At 47.3% G+C, this 17,394-nt stretch overlaps 9 protein-coding genes across 9 annotated transcripts; 5 read left to right on the top strand and 4 right to left on the bottom strand.

Moving 5' to 3' along the window:
- Nucleotides 1–1,304: 1,304 nt before the first annotated feature.
- Nucleotides 1,305–3,293, bottom strand: F4813DRAFT_345745 (ferredoxin reductase-like protein). The gene is made up of 4 exons (XM_049241791.1): nucleotides 2,590–3,293; nucleotides 2,446–2,527; nucleotides 1,850–2,393; nucleotides 1,305–1,795 (listed from the first exon to the last, which is right to left on the bottom strand). The coding sequence occupies exons 1-4, from the start codon at nucleotides 2,744–2,746 to the stop codon at nucleotides 1,646–1,648; spliced, it is 933 nt and encodes a 310-aa protein (XP_049103758.1). The 5' UTR covers nucleotides 2,747–3,293; the 3' UTR covers nucleotides 1,305–1,645.
- Nucleotides 3,277–4,343, top strand: F4813DRAFT_173144 (uncharacterized protein). The gene is made up of 3 exons (XM_049239209.1): nucleotides 3,277–3,618; nucleotides 3,678–4,106; nucleotides 4,212–4,343. The coding sequence occupies exons 1-3, from the start codon at nucleotides 3,486–3,488 to the stop codon at nucleotides 4,295–4,297; spliced, it is 648 nt and encodes a 215-aa protein (XP_049103757.1). The 5' UTR covers nucleotides 3,277–3,485; the 3' UTR covers nucleotides 4,298–4,343.
- F4813DRAFT_173122 (uncharacterized protein) lies at nucleotides 4,343–5,422 on the bottom strand. The gene has a single exon (XM_049239208.1). It carries the CDS (start codon nucleotides 4,872–4,874, stop codon nucleotides 4,389–4,391), a length of 486 nt encoding a protein of 161 aa, XP_049103756.1. The 5' UTR covers nucleotides 4,875–5,422; the 3' UTR covers nucleotides 4,343–4,388.
- A 548-nt stretch (nucleotides 5,423–5,970) lies between these two features.
- On the top strand, nucleotides 5,971–8,484 carry F4813DRAFT_378746 (TPR-like protein; the record flags this gene model as incomplete). Its single annotated transcript, XM_049245367.1, has 2 exons — nucleotides 5,971–8,355; nucleotides 8,410–8,484. The coding sequence occupies 2 exons, from the start codon at nucleotides 5,971–5,973 to the stop codon at nucleotides 8,482–8,484; spliced, it is 2,460 nt and encodes an 819-aa protein (XP_049103755.1).
- A 1,165-nt stretch (nucleotides 8,485–9,649) lies between these two features.
- Nucleotides 9,650–10,228, top strand: F4813DRAFT_385461 (histone H4.1; the record flags this gene model as incomplete). Its single annotated transcript, XM_049246258.1, has 3 exons — nucleotides 9,650–9,659; nucleotides 9,867–10,004; nucleotides 10,065–10,228. The coding sequence occupies 3 exons, from the start codon at nucleotides 9,650–9,652 to the stop codon at nucleotides 10,226–10,228; spliced, it is 312 nt and encodes a 103-aa protein (XP_049103754.1).
- Nucleotides 10,229–10,455: 227 nt separating this feature from the next.
- F4813DRAFT_398318 (Sedlin) lies at nucleotides 10,456–11,306 on the bottom strand (the record flags this gene model as incomplete). The annotated part of the gene is made up of 2 exons (XM_049248035.1): nucleotides 10,456–11,018; nucleotides 11,122–11,306. The coding sequence occupies 2 exons, from the start codon at nucleotides 11,304–11,306 to the stop codon at nucleotides 10,712–10,714; spliced, it is 492 nt and encodes a 163-aa protein (XP_049103753.1). The 3' UTR covers nucleotides 10,456–10,711.
- A 196-nt stretch (nucleotides 11,307–11,502) lies between these two features.
- F4813DRAFT_172838 (mitochondrial ribosomal protein L31) lies at nucleotides 11,503–12,315 on the top strand. Its single transcript, XM_049239205.1, has 3 exons — nucleotides 11,503–11,719; nucleotides 11,803–12,032; nucleotides 12,103–12,315. Exons 1-3 carry the CDS (start codon nucleotides 11,670–11,672, stop codon nucleotides 12,153–12,155), a joined length of 333 nt encoding a protein of 110 aa, XP_049103752.1. The 5' UTR covers nucleotides 11,503–11,669; the 3' UTR covers nucleotides 12,156–12,315.
- A 217-nt stretch (nucleotides 12,316–12,532) lies between these two features.
- Nucleotides 12,533–13,254, bottom strand: F4813DRAFT_385458 (RNA-binding domain-containing protein; the record flags this gene model as incomplete). Its single annotated transcript, XM_049246257.1, has 3 exons — nucleotides 12,533–12,932; nucleotides 12,992–13,116; nucleotides 13,189–13,254. The coding sequence occupies 3 exons, from the start codon at nucleotides 13,252–13,254 to the stop codon at nucleotides 12,533–12,535; spliced, it is 591 nt and encodes a 196-aa protein (XP_049103751.1).
- Nucleotides 13,255–13,371: 117 nt separating this feature from the next.
- On the top strand, nucleotides 13,372–16,753 carry F4813DRAFT_172840 (uncharacterized protein). Its single transcript, XM_049239206.1, has 2 exons — nucleotides 13,372–14,224; nucleotides 14,276–16,753. Exons 1-2 carry the CDS (start codon nucleotides 13,880–13,882, stop codon nucleotides 16,586–16,588), a joined length of 2,658 nt encoding a protein of 885 aa, XP_049103750.1. The 5' UTR covers nucleotides 13,372–13,879; the 3' UTR covers nucleotides 16,589–16,753.
- The last annotated feature ends 641 nt before the right edge of the window (nucleotides 16,754–17,394 follow it).

Here is a 17,394-nt window from a genome sequence, read left to right as displayed (position 1 = left end):
ATGTCTCCATTAATATATCTGTATCATGTATCACAGATATTTTTGGTACATATATTTCGACACAGTCTAGATCCATCGTCTCGCAATCCAGTCCCATTTATAAGAGAGACATATATGAGATTCCATCTAGTCGTGTCTATATCCTTATCCAACCGGATAGCGCGAAGGATTTAAGGATGTCTGTTATGAGTGTGAATTCTGTTATAATAGCTGGCGATGCCGTAATTCGACTATAAAGTAACATCTCCCCGGGATGGGCAAAACATAACCAATGAGAAACGACACCGGGAGGCCAATGAAAGGATAAAATGCAAGCCACGATATTCTATACTCCTGCATAATGACCATCCAGGTTTAGGCAAAGTTGACCTGCCAGCGTATCAACCGTACCAAGACTCTCCACGATGCATACCGAGTTAGGGATGACTTAAACAGCCTACTGCTCATAATATATGTCCTCAAGTGATTTGATACCTTCACCACCTAACATCCAACTCATTCGCTCACCACTTATAAGTTACTTATTCCAGACTAGTCTTAAACCTCTTAACCTCACCGCCAACTCCGTCATCGCCACGTTCTAACACGTCATAAGTCCTTAGTAGTTCGATTGATAACCCGTTGATTTTGAGGAACACGCGACTAAACGTCCCGGATGCTTATACGGGATAGTCGGTGGAGAGACTATGCGCGAAGGTCCTCTCACCGAATTGCAACTCCGTGCTTTATCGGGCTGGGATCCGAATCTTCGGGTGGGCACACTTCACGTGTAAATAACCTGAGAGTCCCTGGGAGGACCACTCCAGTCTGCGGATACATCTCCGTCTTCTCTAAATGAATACGCATGAACTTTGATGTGCATTCAAATATTCTAAAGATAGGACGAATAAGTATTGGCTTAATGCCATATTATAAACGGATCTAATAGCCATAACGGTAACAACATGGTACGAACTTTTCAATGTCCATAAATAAATCAGCCAATCCAATGTTATTCCTCTTCATTCAAGACACAAAAGTGTAACGATCGACAAGAGTTATAATTGCCTAGATTGAATGTCTTGCTTACGCCTTGCACATACGTTCTTGATATACCTATAAAACACACATTTTCTTTCAGAAAACCATCTGACTATATAATCGTAGGTAAGTTAATCTCAACGCCTTGTAGTAGAAGCCATTCCATAGGTACTCTATCAGAATTGCTGATGGGATAGTCACTCCAAAGGACCGCAGTATCTACGAATATTGTTGAAGCTACTGTTACGCCGCCGCCGTCATTCACCATATCACTGTAATTAGGTATCTATGCTAAGTAAACACGCAGGTAGCCACGTAGGTAGCAATAAATTTATTCGCAAAGTAACATATGGTAATAATCCAGGGCAATAAGTGATACAATGAATGCAAGAGCGACATCTTGCAGTCTGAATACAAGCCACCTATACTATCGGATCTCATTATTTTGTAAGTTGATCGTCTGTCATGCGTTCATTTATCTAAATAAGCACCATGAACTAAACGACACGAAGGTGCTCATTATCTCTTTATAGCACGAGAGCTTCTCATGTAGTTGGAAGCTAGATCGGCTACACTTATTGCCAAATGACATCGGTTGTGGAAGATAAGGGCTTTGTTTAGTACTCTAGAAGGCAAACACCTGGTCTTCTAGTTTGCTGACGGGGCGGGCCTTCTGGAAACCGAGGCTTTCCGTTGCCTTCTTCAGGCCGCCAATCATGGGTGGCGGACCGCAGAGCAGTATCTTGACGTCGGGAGCAGCCTTCGGGAGCCATTTCTAATTGCTTATTAGCTTTTGGCCTGGAGTTTATTTAGTATGAGGGGAGCTTACAGTGACCATGTCGGCAGTGACGAATCCAACACCGCCGGTCCATCCCTCAGGAGGCTTGTCAAGGACATAGTGGACCCTGAAGCCGGAATCCTCCTTCGCTAAAGCATCGAGGTCTTCCTTCAGTAGGATGTCTTGCTCGGTGACGTTGGCAAAGATCAAGTCCACCTGAGTTCGATCGCCTGTGGGTCGTCCTCGGACAATGGCCCTGACAACTTGGAGCATGGGAGTGATACCAGTACCGCCAGCAACCATTCCGAAATGACGGACCATGTTGGGAGTATAGACGAAAGCACCCTTGGGTCCCCTTACACGAATCGTCTGGCCGACGGCAAGCGATGCCATGTGCCTCGAGATATTACCGGTCGGGTACGACTTGATAAGGAGGTCGAAGTAGCCAGGTTGGTGGTCACCAGAGATGGGAGTGTATGATCGCACAATCTCCTTAGTACTGCCATCAGGCTGCGGGAGGACGGCACCAATTGAAATGTGCTGGCCGATTGGGAGACCAAGGATGGATGTCGGCGCGGGCAAGGAGAACCGGTAGCTATAGAAAGTCAATGGAGGGAACAAGAGCTGCCATGGAAAATGCGACGAACATGGCGACATTGTGAGAGATGATTGTCTTCTCCTTCAATTCGAATTGTTGGAAAACATCTGGCTTCAAGATCACCTTGGGCACTATACAGCATGGTTAGCTCAAAGCCGATAGGAGGGTATTGCACAATAAACAATAAACGTACACGAGCGGTAGTACTTGATCAACCCCAAAACAATTGCAACGAGAGCTGCAGCGGGAGTCCATTCCTTCTTAACAATAAAGGTTCCAAACACCAACAGACCGGCGGGGATATATATCCCGTCGAAATATGCCCTGGAAGACAACGGAAGTGCCGCCATCGTGAATTTCAGTTGGCGCCTTTTGAATTTAGGGTATGAATTGTATCGGCGCTGCGCAATTTAAACGATTCCTTGCCTGCTAGCAACAGAAATAAGCCTGCTCCCGTAAGAGAGGGGGAACGAAGGTAAATTCTGCTGAGCTGCCGCTTATATCGTTGTGTTCGTCGGAGTTGACACACATCGATCTGCCTTTTTTATCTCCTAAAATCGGGGCAAACGCTAATAATAAGTGGCACCACATCCAACATTTGTTGAGTTTACCTCTGCAGAGTCATAACCCCGGCGTTACAAGCGGACTGGACCGGCCGCTCGGTACTAGGTTAGGGTTTTCTGTCAATTATGCAAGCGTCCGTCGGTCATACAAACTCCTATAGCAATATGTCCCCCCACATAATGCACGTAACGGTTATATACAGCTGCATGAATATCGGTAGTACAGTATACGGTGCGACCTGTCAACCCTTGGATGGAGATCTGTGGCTGTGAAATTTTGTATGGGGACATGTGGCAGATGCGATATTGCTTATTTTCAAGCTTCAAATATAAGGGATACCTATTAATACTTACCTAACCTAAGCAATAGGACAATTATCATTCTTTCTCTTACTGCTTTTTAGCTCTCTCGTTTAAACATAAGGGCATCGGTCACTATAACTCTCATTAAATTCTCACTTTTACTAAGTGCAATTGAAATCTATTTATGACTCGTTGTTAGGCTGCCTAAAGATCAAGGCCCAACATGAGTGGCATTCCGATTAAAGTTGATCCTGAAGATGCGCCGTTCCCCTTGACGGACGTTGATAAATGGATCTTATCCTTGACCGACGAGGAGTATCAGTATCATGGTTGGGAAGATGTGAAGAAGATTATAGGTAGGATATAACCAATTATCTAGTTACCTCTTTGGTGGTTAGCTTAAGCTGGTGACTAGAGGAGAATAATCTCTCCGTTCTTAAGCGAAAACCGTCCGATTTGCGACGATACATGAAATGGACTGCCGAGATTAAGATAGAATATGGATCCATGTCGAATTATCTCATGAAGCACCGACTACCAAAAGTCTGGGGGTCTCCCCCCTTCAAACCAGCATCTACTACCCCATTTGAAGACTCATCCGACTATAGAGTCCTGATTAACGACTGGCCCTATGGTATGATGCCAAACATGACCCATATAGTCGTTTGGTCAAGAACGACGATTCCGACGGACCCTGAGACCGGAGACATGACCACTGAAAGCCGCGACACCGTGAAGAATTTCGTGAAAATGTTCTTCGTAGATAAGCTAGGCCCAGCAGGAGATGATAAAGTCTTGTGGTTCAAGAACTGGGTTGCGCTGCAAAGCGTGAGGGCACTAGAACGTATGTACAATCTCGATTATAAGAACTTCATTTGGATTACTACCTATAAATCGGAAATGGCAGGCAAAATCAATATATTGAGTATCGCTGACTTAGATGCTGCAGACATTCATATCATCGTCAGAGATGTTGACAAAGACACACTGGATAAGTGGACCGAGGAACTCGATTGCCATAGGTTGCTGAACTAGGTGATCTGTCACATAAATTCAAGTCTATAGCTTGAAAATATGAAAGGATTCCTAATCATGCAATGCTGGGTGCCGGATGTGTAATCCTAGTTCAAACTGCACGTCTTTGTTTCCTATTGCCTGCCACTGGCGCGGCATTCCCCGGCTGCTGTCCTTGCATGCCGGCCATTCCGCGAGCTGCACCAAGTAGACTGTAGCCTTTGAAGGCCCCGTAAGCTGGTACAACAGTCCAAAGGAGCCACCCCCAGTTACCCAAAAGGATTACGAGCACGACGGATGCCCATGTAACCCAGATAACGTCAAACATATACTCTGTAAGTCCAGGCGAAGACAAGTCCTCGCCAGCCCTCCGAAGCGCCTTTGTCGTGGGATCGTATCTAGGCCGGCCCGATGACTCTAAGAAGTATTCGCATATGAAGCTAGGAATTGAGAGGATGACATATAGTAGTATAGACCGCTTTTTAAATACCAAGTTGAACAAGACAAAAAGCGTATTGACAATAAGAGTGCCGATGTGAAGGTTTGTTAGAGCCGCTGCATTGGCCTTTGCTGTGTCCTTGCGTGCTTTCTGTGCCATTTCGATATCGTGTCTATGAAGAAGGAATTATGAAGCTTTGCTTATGGCGTATACCGTATACATGAGGATATGTCTATCATACCGTATTCAGTACGGCTGAAGAGTGTATGTATTGCGACTTGTCCGGGTGAGTTATGTGTTTGATGTTTAGGACTTAGACTCACATGCTCTTAGTGACAAAATGGTAGATGGGTAAGTTGGGAAAAATGATGTGGCTTTATCAACGAGGCTGGAAATGGAATGGCGGCTCCAGCACCCAGGCAGTCAAAGAGCGGCAGGTGGGGGGGCTGGAGCTGTAGCCTGCAGCTGTTTACGCCTTTTATTTTAGCGCCCTATGGTTGCTCTGGCAGGTACTGTCCGGTTGCGTACAAGGCAATGTAACCAAAATGTAACCAATTAAATCAATCAACCCCCTGACAACGGTTCTATCCACCATAACATCCCAAAATCCCAAGTCCCAAATCCCAAATCGCGAGGGAAAGCTTGGACTGCGACAAGGCGGAAAACGCTACCTGATCGTTTTCTTCATCCCACTACGATACTACGGAATAGAAAATTTAATACCATTGAATGGTATTGCCGGGGTATATTGTTGGGCTAGGAGCTGGGTAGCCTGCCGGACGATATCGTCGTCTCGCCACCTTCTAACATTCGCCGTGTCCCGTTCTCGTGACGGCGTGTTGATGGGAGATTCTAAACGAAGTCTATCTTCACCCTCCCAGTCCCAAATCCACAGTGGTTAGAGATGCCTGTTAAGAATAACCAGGATCAAGTCGACACATACTTCCATTTCTTCACATCCGACCGGTAGTTTCGATTCCTCAGTACCGATTCTTACGCTTCTGGTATTCTGAATTTAATTCATTATTAACACTAATCATTGTCGAGGCTATTGTCTTTGGAAGCACACAACCTAGCTTTTCTCTGGTCGAGTCTTCCTTAGCCTACCCAGGTAGTCTCTACCCCTTGCTTTGACCTGCGATATTTGTCCACACTCGACAACAGAGCTGCACCACCTCCTCGACGCGACCACATGGCAATTTACGAATAGAGTCAGCTATCCGGATACTATCGATCGCACCATCTTTATCCCAAGATGGCGCCCACAAATTCGGCCGTTACGGGCCAGTTGAGGCAGATTGTTTACTACCATCTCGACAATATGTCCTATGAAAGTGCACTATTCTTTGCGGAAAGATTGGCTGCCCACGATCCTCGCTCGAGCGAATCGCCGTATCTCCTTGCACTCTGCCATTTTCGACTTGGTGACTATCACTCAGCTTATGAAATCAGCAAAGCCGTCGGATACCGTGGAAGCAATGTCTCTTGTTCATATATATTTGCACAGTGTTGTCTCGTACTTGAACAATATAAAGATGGGATCACAGCATTGGAGAAGTCTAGAAGTTCATGGCCTCGGAAATCAAGTCTGGGCAAGCACAATGCAACGAATAGGGCGCAATATCCGGACTCGGCGAGTATTGCATGCTTGCTGGGTAGGCTCTACCGGGCCTACGATGACAAAAATAAGGCAATAATCAACTTTGAGGAGGCACTCAAGCTAAACCCGTTTATGTGGGATGCATTCACGGCTTTGTGCGATATGGGCGCCGATGTCAGGACAGCTAATATTTTCAAGCTGAACGACATGTTAATAGATATTTCGAGCACGGCTCAACTGAATGGGATTCTCTCGGAGCAGAAGGATAGCACCGCACCTAATCTAGCGGAAACCCAGCCTAAGAAGGCTGTGCCCCGTTCTGCGGTTTACGATACTATAGGGGATCCTTTTGATTCACAAAGGTCAACAGCTGGGGGTGAGATGCTCCTCGGCAATACCTTTCTCTCCGGCGAGAATGATTTTGTGTCTAAAATCAACGCGGCTCGCTCTAGGATGGCTGCTACTGCCGAAACTGGGTTTGAAAGTGTGGAAACGCCGACAGCAAACCATACGGACTCGAATATTCCTCGAATTAATCATCCGCCAGAGCCCCCCCAAGCTCCTGCTAGAAAAACGAGGAATGCTCAGCCTATCGAGCCCAATCAGATGGATGTACCCTCGAAGATAGGATATCGAATGGGTGCCAAGAGAACTCAAAGACTACAGGATAGGTCTCAAGAAGACTTCCCTCCAGAGCACAATCCTACTCTTCTTAGGCCGACTGGCTCTAGTGCGTCCGGGATAGAGAGAAAAAGGACTGTTTCTGGTCACCTTGTCCAACCAAGGCAACGGCCGGATGAACCAGGTGCCCCCCAAAGACGGAGCGCAAGATTAAACCCATTTGGGGGTGCTAATGCGAAGGCCAACTCTGCGTCAACTGTTGGCCCGACACGAGAATTGAAGAAGGCTAGGCCCCCTATCTCAAGAATCGTACGTCCGAATTCGAGCGGTTCCACCGTTGGCAGAGCTATTAGCGGTAACAGGAAACCGTTGGAAGAAAACGGTATGGATGTAGACCAGGCTGAGGTGCCACGGATAAAAGAAGTGCATTATCCGCCTCCCGTTGCTAAATCCGCAGAACCGGAATCTGTCAAAGCTGAGGAGACGTTAAAATTTCTACTGGAGTTATTGAAGAAATTCGGCTCCGGCTATTTAGCACTATCGCGGTATCGGTGCGCTGAAGCTTTAGCTTTTTACACGGCGCTACCCCGGACGCACCAAGAAACGCCGTGGGTGCTTTCGCAAATTGGAAGGGCATACTACGAGCAGGCTGCATACGCGGAGGCAGAGAAGTTTTATAGGAGATTACGAATACTGGCTCCTACTCGCCTTGAAGACATGGAAGTCTACTCTACCATTTTATGGTTCCTTAAAAGAGAGACGGATCTGTCTTTCCTTGCCCATGAACTTGTCGATTTGTCATGGCATTCCCCCCAGGCTTGGTGTGCGCTTGGAAACGCTTGGTCACTCGCCCGAGACCACGAGCAAGCCTTGAGATGTTTCAAGCGAGCTACCCAACTGAACCCCAAGTTTGCTTATGCATTTACTCTACAGGGCCATGAGCACGTTTCAAACGAGGAGTATGAGAAGGCCCTCACAGCGTATCGTCAAGCAATATCGGCCGACCGTCGGCATTACAACGCGTATTATGGTATCGGTAGGGTCTATGAAAAACTGGGCAACTACGACAAGGCCTATATACATTTCCACTCAGCATCTGTTATAAACCCTACCAATGCCGTCTTAATATGCTGCATCGGCAACGTCCTCGAAAAGCAGCGACAGATTGTGAAGGCTCTCCAATTTTTTACCAAGGCCACCGAACTTGCTCCACACGCCGCACAAACTCGATACAAGAAAGCTAGAGCTCTGTTAGCTCTTAATCAGCTCGATGAAGCCCACAAGGAACTTGACATTCTGAAGACTCTTGCTCCTGACGAGGCCACAGTGCATTTCCTCCTCGGGAAGTTATATAAGACCTTAAATGACAAGGGCGCCGCCGTACGGCATTTCACGATTGCACTGAATTTAGATCCCAAGGTTTGTTTAATCCTTCGATTGCGTAAATCGTATTCTCCAACTAACAGCTATTAGGCAAGCCAACAAATCAAAGAAGCTATCGAGAGCCTTGAAGATGACGACAGCTTTGACGATTCTATGATGGCATGACAATAGGGTACGGTAGAAGCATTTGTGTTTATTAAGCGGGATTTCTTTTATTGCCATGATTACAGCGGCATAGGGAGGTTCGGCTAGATTCGAGTATATCCCAGGGCAATGCGTCAAACGTCTTTGGGGGCAGTCGACATCAGGTGCGGTACGACGCTATAGATGTCGACCTTATGGGTATTTGACATTACGAGGTCTGGCAAGGCATATGCATCGGCGTTTGGGGAATTCTAGTGGCGCTTTACGTCCACCATGGTCAGGAAACTACGGTGGTCTTGTGTATAGGTAGCAAAGGCTTGCATGGCGATAAAAAGGTGTATAGTAATACGTACGGGGTGAGCGATTAGGTCCCCTAACTGCTCGTCCCGCCTCTTCCATGGTGCGAAAGACCACGAACTGAACAATTTAGGTTTGCCAAGTGCTTATTTACGTAGGGTATATGATGTATGATTTTCAACGAGTCCCCTTCTTGTAGGGATATATCGAGGAACAACCACATTGTAATAAGCCTTGAAGGTCGGTGTAGGTTTGGTATGCCTGGTATGTTAAGATATGACCTAGTGCCTAGGTAGGTACTTAAAGTAAAGATTATTTAGGTACGAGTTGTGAAGAATATCGGATCCACTTTGATGTGTAATGTTGTGACTGAGCTGTTGAAGTATTGAAGGTTTTACATAGAGTGAATCACGTGAATGTTGTAAATATTGCAAACTCCTTAAATACCTGTGCCCCACTTAGGTGTAGTTCAGAAAAGGACAGTGCACGGGCCAAATGCAAGGGTCCATTAAATCAGTGAAATTCGGCCTAAAAGGGCAACTAACAACCAAGCGCCAAAGCAGCGCAGAATAACCCGTTTTCAAGGACCCCAAATAAGAGAAATAATCAGGCGCAACAAGTCGCAATTTTTTATTTTTCGAGTTCCCCAGGCTGATGCCGCACTCCCTAAATCAGACTAGCGACTTCCCGCAATTCGAATCAGTAACACCCCTCCCTCATCCACATAAAAGCCTACCTCCTCTCTCCCGCTTCTTACAACTCTCTTTTTTTCCTATTTTCTGGTTTATCCATCATCAACAAACGCATTTATCTCTCCGCAATTTGCCATCGATACTATACACTTTCCATCACTAAAACATCACCAAAACACATCTAAACCTCATCCAAGATGACTGGACGTAAGTGCATTGCCTTTTTCTATTAGTTTACCTTATCGCGTCGCCCGCCTAGTTTTGGTCGAGGGGCGCTTGTGGTTGGCGGGTCTAGTGATGGCTCGCTTCGCTGTCTGGACGCGTCTTAACTGGAGGCTACCCTTGACGCGACATGATTTCAATTAAATACTCTATTGTTCTAAACCTTTTACGTTTATACTGACATCGCAATAGGCGGCAAGGGCGGTAAGGGTCTCGGAAAGGGAGGTGCCAAGCGCCACCGTAAGATTCTTCGAGACAACATCCAGGGTATCACTAAGCCCGCTATTCGACGTCTCGCCCGTCGTGGTGGTGTCAAGCGTATCTCAGCTAGTAAGTCATTATCTTATGCATGCGGCTATAAAATGGAGTAGTTATTAACGGATTATCCAGTGATCTACGAAGAGACCCGTGGTGTCCTCAAGTCCTTCCTCGAGGGCGTCATCCGTGATGCCGTCACCTATACCGAGCACGCCAAGCGCAAGACTGTCACCTCGCTGGACGTCGTCTACGCCTTGAAGCGACAGGGCCGCACCCTGTACGGTTTCGGCGGTTAAGCGTTGTGTTCTGTGCACCTTTTTGGTTGGCTGCCTGTTCGTAGTAATCATTCTCAGTGCAAGTTAGTGGGCAGCAGCAACAGCAGCATCAGAGCAAATCGCGCGTGATGGACTCGGGATTTGTGTTTGTTACATTAAGGAATCTTGGCATGATACACATTCTGACATCGGCGTTGGTGGTTTTTACGTTACGGTTCATGGTCGCGCGCGATGACTTTTGAGAGACGGCGTCTAAGGACAGATAGCCTATGATAGTGCTATGGCACGCTGAATATACTTGCATCGTATTACGATTTGCTGTGAACAAGCCAAATGTTTCGAATACTTGTCATGTGTTTAATGATGCTGTATTATGGAACACTGGCCCTGACCATTTCTAAACTCGAAATATGAGTCAGATCCAATGAGTAATTGCTGCCTATTAAACGCCAAACGCCTTACATCGTTCCATTACACCCGTCTTACGTTCATAGTATGCATTGGTCATAGATATTTCCTCCCGGCCGCAGCAACCCTCTGTCTAAATACTGGACTACGCACTTCCATATTCACTCTATAGAAGGGGCTCATGATGGCCTTAACCCAATTCTCGTAGACCTCGAGCATAAAATTCTTAATAGCTTCCTCGGTCTGGGGGCTCGTGGGGTTGGCACCGATAGACGTAGAAGATCGCGTAGATGTCGTCGAGACGGGCATAGTCGGCTGATGTAGTAGGAGGAACTTGACATTGCCGCCGGTTATAAAGCAAGACACGTAATTATTGAAGAACTTATCGACACACTTGAGGTACCTTAATATCGCAAGCGTCGCAGTCAGTACCAGTCGTGTCTGTTCGTCCAATATTGCCCATGGCGAAGAGAGGGGGTCTGCGCTCTGCTTCGGTGCATACTTACATCTGGCCGCCTCCCCATTGGACCTCCTCGACGATGTCCAGACTGCTGTGCACGATGAACTGGTTCATGTGGCGCGCCTGTTCGCTGAAATGCGGCATGCCGTCGCCGCCCTGCTTCGACGTCCCGAAATCGTATTCGAATAGCGGGTTGTCTTGCGTGCCGACGATGGCGAAGTAGTAGGACATGTTGGGTGGTTAGCTGTCGAGCATTTGCGACGGGGCTGAGGTGCTTGCTTGTCGGGAGTGAAGCTTAGGAGTGCAGGATAGCTTCGACACAGAGGTAGGTACATGGATAGGATGTACTTCCGTAGAATGCCTATCGATGTTCAAACAGCGCTTATCGGCGTCGCATAGTGGGGAGATGCATAAGTACTTAGGTACTTGTAATCGGTGATTGTGGAAGCTTCAAACCGATCATCTAATGTGGCTCGTGCGCTGTCAATTGAACTTTTCTAGGTTAGGTTAATCGCTAGTTATTTAACTACTCCGATACTGAGATATGTTCTGATAGAGATCACTGAATCGTCGAGCAGTAATATCACACGCACAATGTTCGGCGCATTCAGAGTGACGAGTCCGCTGTCCGGCGGTCTGCTATGGTATGTGATGGAATAGGCAATTCTTAGCTAACTCAGGCCCTGGACAGTTTGGCAGCGTGTGCTAACCCCTACGATTTGTACAGGAAGATCCCATGGCGCCTATCGAAATTCCAGAAAGCACGGCAACGAAAGCGGCTGCGTGGTGTTGACTCGGTGGTGGATACGATAAGCATTGCATTAGCAAAGAAAGGCGAAACGCTGAAAGCCCTCGAGACGTGGAAGGAGACGATGCCTACAGAGGCCGAGATGCTGCCCAAAGACAAATACACCATGTTTGACAGGAAGGAGAAGCGATATAGAAAGGGCATTCACAGTACGTCTGCACTTATTTCTGCTTTGGGGAGGTGTGCAGGTATGAGGAGGTTACTGACTAGGATGAATAGAGCTTCCAAAGTGGACGAGAGTATCGCAAAGAGTGAACCCGCCTGGATATTAAGCATATTTATTACATTCCAGCAATTGAGGCAATTGCACGCTCCAATATATTACTTTACGGGATATACGTTATCGGGCTATCAAACGAGAGGCATCCGTAAAAAGGCATATCTTGATACGATAGTCTGGAACCGAAGATCATAGCCTAACGAGCTGTACATTACTGTACTTAAAACAAGAGAAGCGGTTATATTTCTCTCCGTATATGCGTGGAATGAAACAATGAAAACTGGTCACATCACCACAATAGGAACTAGTTGTGTTCTAAATAGCGGGTAACTACATGTTAACCATGTGTACCTATTCTTCTTATAAGCTTAAGTACCTATTAATGTTCGGGGTATCGACAAATCAGCCAACCAACTAGCAGCCTATAGCTTATCTTAGGCGCCCGTAGTCATCTTCCATATATTGATCCCGTTCCCTATTTCGTTGTCCCTCGCGTTCTCGGTCCGTCTGAATCGCTCTGCCTAAACCACCTCTTCCTTCGTCGTAGTCATCTCTGTACTCGTCTCGCACTTGGCCACCAGACTTGCCTCGGCCGTACTGGCGGCCTTCCTCGAAACCAGGATCTAGATCAGTTCGGATGATGCGTTCATCGAGCTTGGTGCCACCTATATATTTCATACAATCGAGCGCATCCTGATGAGTGTAGTACTCGACAAAACAAAAGCCACAGGGGGTCTTGCCGAATCGATCTAATCCCATAACCAGACGCTTGATCTCGCCGCACTTCGAGAAGAGTTCATAGACTTGTTCTTCGGTTGTGTAGAAAGAACTTGAATAAATGTCAACGGTTTGCCCAGGGGAAACAAGATTATATTGCAGCGAACTTACAGATTTCCGACGTAGAGAGTCGTGGCATTCCTCAGAGGATCTTCTAAAGACTCTTCCACCGGAACATTTACTTCGGCTTCGCCATCTTTATTATCTCGGCCGTGGTCGGTCCGTCTCTTTTTGTTCTGTTCCAATTCGACGTGTATTAGCTCACAACAACGCATATAAGCCAAACAGTACACAATAAAAGAGCTTACCCGACTATTATAATATGCGCTGGGACGGTCTAGCCTATCAACTGTCGATCGAAGTACGGAAGTCATCCTGGTAAAATATTCAACTTGCCGTATCGAAAAGGGGTGAGAGTTATGGTGATGTGCGAATGAATAAATGAATTAATGAATTGAGGGAAGGCTGAAATTGAAAGTTAAACGTCTGGAACGTTGATCGAGGAAGGCTGAAGCTATAGTCCCGCTTTTATTGATACGGCAGTAGGTCTTATGGCGCGTTGTATTACAAGCTGTACCTACCTACCGTGTCAGATCGCGCTTGGGTTTTTAGTTCCTGCGCTGCTAGGTTGGTACATTCGGCCGTACCCAAAGGTACCCGGCACATGCACAATCTAATACCTGTATGTGGTTTCCCGCCACCGTATAATTCCATAGCAACCATTTTAAAGGGTACCTCAATCTTAGATTTCTCCATGTACATCATCCACCCACCCTAGCTTCACCAGAGCTTACCGCAAGCAGCTTGGCAGAACAAACAAGAATAACCTATGTAACTACATACTATATGTAATTCACAGTTTACATCGAGCTCTTCTTCACCAATCGCCGGATACTATTCGATATTGTCCTGTATCTCAGGCAGAAATGCAATTCTGCTAATGACAGCATAACGTTAGCATCACGTATACACACCCAACACCCAACCTTGAAAAAGAAAATGCCCAAGATCAAGAGTTATACCCCAGCCTGGCTGTCGGCTCCCTCGCCCGGCTACGGCCTCTTTGTACCCAATGCCAACGAAACCCACGATACTTCAGCATATATTTCCAAAATCATCTCCAAGGAAGGTCCGCGACGAACAATTGCCCGTCGTGGTACCGAGGTATTCATTGCTGTTGGAAAAGAAATTAGATGGGCAGATCTGCTTTACCTAAAAGAACGATGGGAGGAGAAACAAGCCAAGGCTCGAGGTGGTGTCCGCATTAAACGTGAAGATTCAGATAACTTCGACGATGCTGGACTCAGAGAATCCATAGAGAGTGGGTGTGCTGAAGGCTTCCGAGTAAGTGAGGTCGCATTATGCATATCACTACCAAGCAGCTAATCTTTTCAGACCATTACAACCTCTGTCGGTAGCGATATCCAACAGCTTATCATCTCCCCGTATGCGAACTTCATGGCAGTTGTTACTACCCATACCGTTCGTATCCTCCTCCTACCCGACTCATCCCACCTTACGGCGCCTGGCCTTGACGCCATCAAACCAAAGTCATGGACCTTGGGCCCAACAACGCATGTTATGAACCGTTCACCAATTGCCTCGGCTATATGGCATCCATTAGGGGTTAACGGTTCTGCGTTGGTGACGGTTACAAAAGATGCCGCCGTAAGAGTCTGGGAACTTTCCCAGAGAGACCGATGGTCTTTCGATTCTCCCTCCCTTACTATTGACCTACAGAAACTGGCGGACGGCACTTCGCTGGACCAAAATTTCGCCGCCTCGCCCGATGTTACAAATAAGGGATTCTCTCCGGATTCTTTCGAGATGGACGTAGCAGCAGCGTGTTTCGCTGGTAGAGGCTCTGGTGGTTGGTCACCGATGACTCTCTGGGTTGCGATGCGAGAGGGAGATGTATACGCCCTATGCCCTCTACTACCGACGCAGTGGGCCCCTCCGCCTACGCTAATCCCGTCGCTCTCTATCTCGATTGTTGGGAATCTTGCAGCGATCGAAGACGATCCGAACGTGTCCGGACAAGCGAAGTTGCTCGCTCAGCAACAGCTGGATTGGATGTCAGACCTTGACAACCAAGAACCTAGAATTATCGAAGGACCCCCTGGAGAACCGCCTACGGAGATCTATACTCGACCTACACGACCCGGTGTAGTTCCTCGCTTACAAGGGCCCTTCGACCTCGAACTGAGCCCCGAAAGTGAAGACGACTTAGACACAGAGCTGACAGATATTTTTGTCATTGGACAAAAGCTTGACACTGATGAGTTAATGATGGGAGAAGAAGATGAGCTGGATATGGAAGATGTTGAAGGAGAAGGCCTGTCACTCTCCGTCATATGCTTACTCTCATCCAGCGGTCAGCTGCGAGTATGCCTAGACTTAGATGGTGTCCAAGCTCAGTGGCTTCCTCCTCGAAATAAATCGAAGGCTATGGGGCGTCTAGCCGGATCTCCGGTTCTACTAACATTTCAGAGCATGGATATTTTGAATTCCTTGGAAGTTACGGAGAATGCCTGGCCAACGTTTAGCCCGGACGTTACTTCAAGGTATTCCTTCTATATCACCCACCCTTCCAGCATCACACATGTCTCTCTATCTCCATGGGTCTTCCGTCTGGAAAGCGAACTACAAGGCGATTCGCAAGCTGGGTCTGAGTTTAGAATTGATTTACTTGTCAATGGGCAGAGCTCTACTAGAGAGCGGCTCTATACAAGTGCAATCCAGGGCGACGCGCAGTTTCCCCTAACAGCTTCAGTCGCTATTCGCGATCCCGACCTTGGCTACTTCTTATTATCCGCAACGCCGTTCGATCCAATTGCCTTGGTATTTGATACGCCAGAGGATGACCTCGCCCCCATCCGATCCGCCTCACCTTCCTTCGACAGGGATGCAGAGGTACAACCCTTGGAATTCTACGAGCCTCGCCCCGTCTTCCAGCCATCACACTCCTTCGACATGGGTTCGGCGCTACCAAAATTACTAAACCAACTCCGCACTAGTCGCCAGAAGACAATAGTCAACCAGGAAGTTCGACTCTCTCCAGCAACCCTACAAATTTTCACAGAAGCGCATCAGGTACTTAGCGACGAAACTCATAAACTTGGCGTAGCAGCTGCCGAGGTGTTCCGACGATGTGTTCAGTTACAGACAGAACTTAAGCAGCAAGTCGCCAAGGCTAGTGAAGTTAAGGCTAGGGTTGAGGCTGTCACCGGGGAGGATCAAGATGAAGACGAACCAGAATCGAGCAATGCTGCAATGGAAAGGCGGATACAAAACGCGAGGGAGAAGGGCGAATCCCTCAACCGAAGATTGGAAAAGATGCGAAAGCTAGTCAATAAGGCGACCAGTCGGGAGTTGAGCGATAAGGAGAAGGCCTGGGTCAACGAGGTCAATACCTTGGATGCCAACTTGTTCGGGTCTACAACGACAACCGGGCCAAGCCGGCTTAAAATGACCAAGAAGAGGTATGAAGAGGTGATGCGATTAAGAGATGAGCTCTTAGAGGAAGCAGAGAGGCTAGGCGTGTCGGTTGAGGAAGGAGAAGAGGGCTTGAGCGCGTCAACAACTGACTTGCGCATACCATCGGAGCTCCGAAAGGCAAAGATCAACCAAGTAAAAGGACTCATCGAGCGTGAGACAGCCTTAGTAGATGCTGTGAAATCACGGCTTGAGCGACTATCAGTAGGGTAGGTAGAAGCGCGGCAAGCAGGTGTGGCGCGTCGGGATGCATGCCGTCAAAAGATGTACCCCATCAAGGACTGTATTAAATGTAATACCACCTCTATTCTATCTAATATATGTCCAGCTAAGAAATAGGGCGATTGGACAAGTTGATTGTGGCTTGTGGCGGGTTTCACTAACTAGGATATAATCAGCAGCATCGTTGTCGTGGCGGTCCCTTGGCGAATCTTACCGTTACTCACTGTGACGTCTCGAAGCAGTATTGCCAGATGCCCAATTGGGATCAGGGTAGGGTAGAAAAGCAGGAGTTCCAGTGCTGATCGTTTCTTTCTCTTGCCTCAACCGGTTCCACTACAGGAGTTACAGGAGATGAATCTTTTCGGCACGTTGCGTCCAATAGCAAACATGCAAAACATCAGTCCACCTGCAGCCTTGCAATACACAAGTCTAGACGGATAGGCGGATAGGCGGATAGGCGGATAGGCAGATAGGCAGATAGGCTTCCTAAGATAAGCCATTCGATGGTTATGGTGAAGAGTTTGCGATGGAAGGAGATCGATCTAGTTAGCCTCAAGTTCTACTTGACGACTGCGTTGGTATATCGACAAAAAAACGACAGCGATACGATAGAACTACGAGACTGAGGTGGTTAAATCCTCACGCTTAAAAGCTGCACCTCTCACCTGCTTGCAGGTTATATAACTTAATGACCCCTTCCACCTTGAAGAATATATCTCTCATCTTCTGACGTTCCCATCACACGCGAGCTGAAAACGTTACAATGGCTACCTTTACATATAGGTAACTAACTATTT

Source organism: Daldinia decipiens (genome assembly GCF_022478715.1).
Source record: "Daldinia decipiens strain CBS 113046 unplaced genomic scaffold F4813scaffold_3, whole genome shotgun sequence".
Lineage (NCBI taxonomy): Eukaryota > Fungi > Ascomycota > Sordariomycetes > Xylariales > Hypoxylaceae > Daldinia > Daldinia decipiens.
Note: the sequence above shows the minus strand (reverse complement) of the source record. Positions and strands in the feature narration are given on the sequence as shown.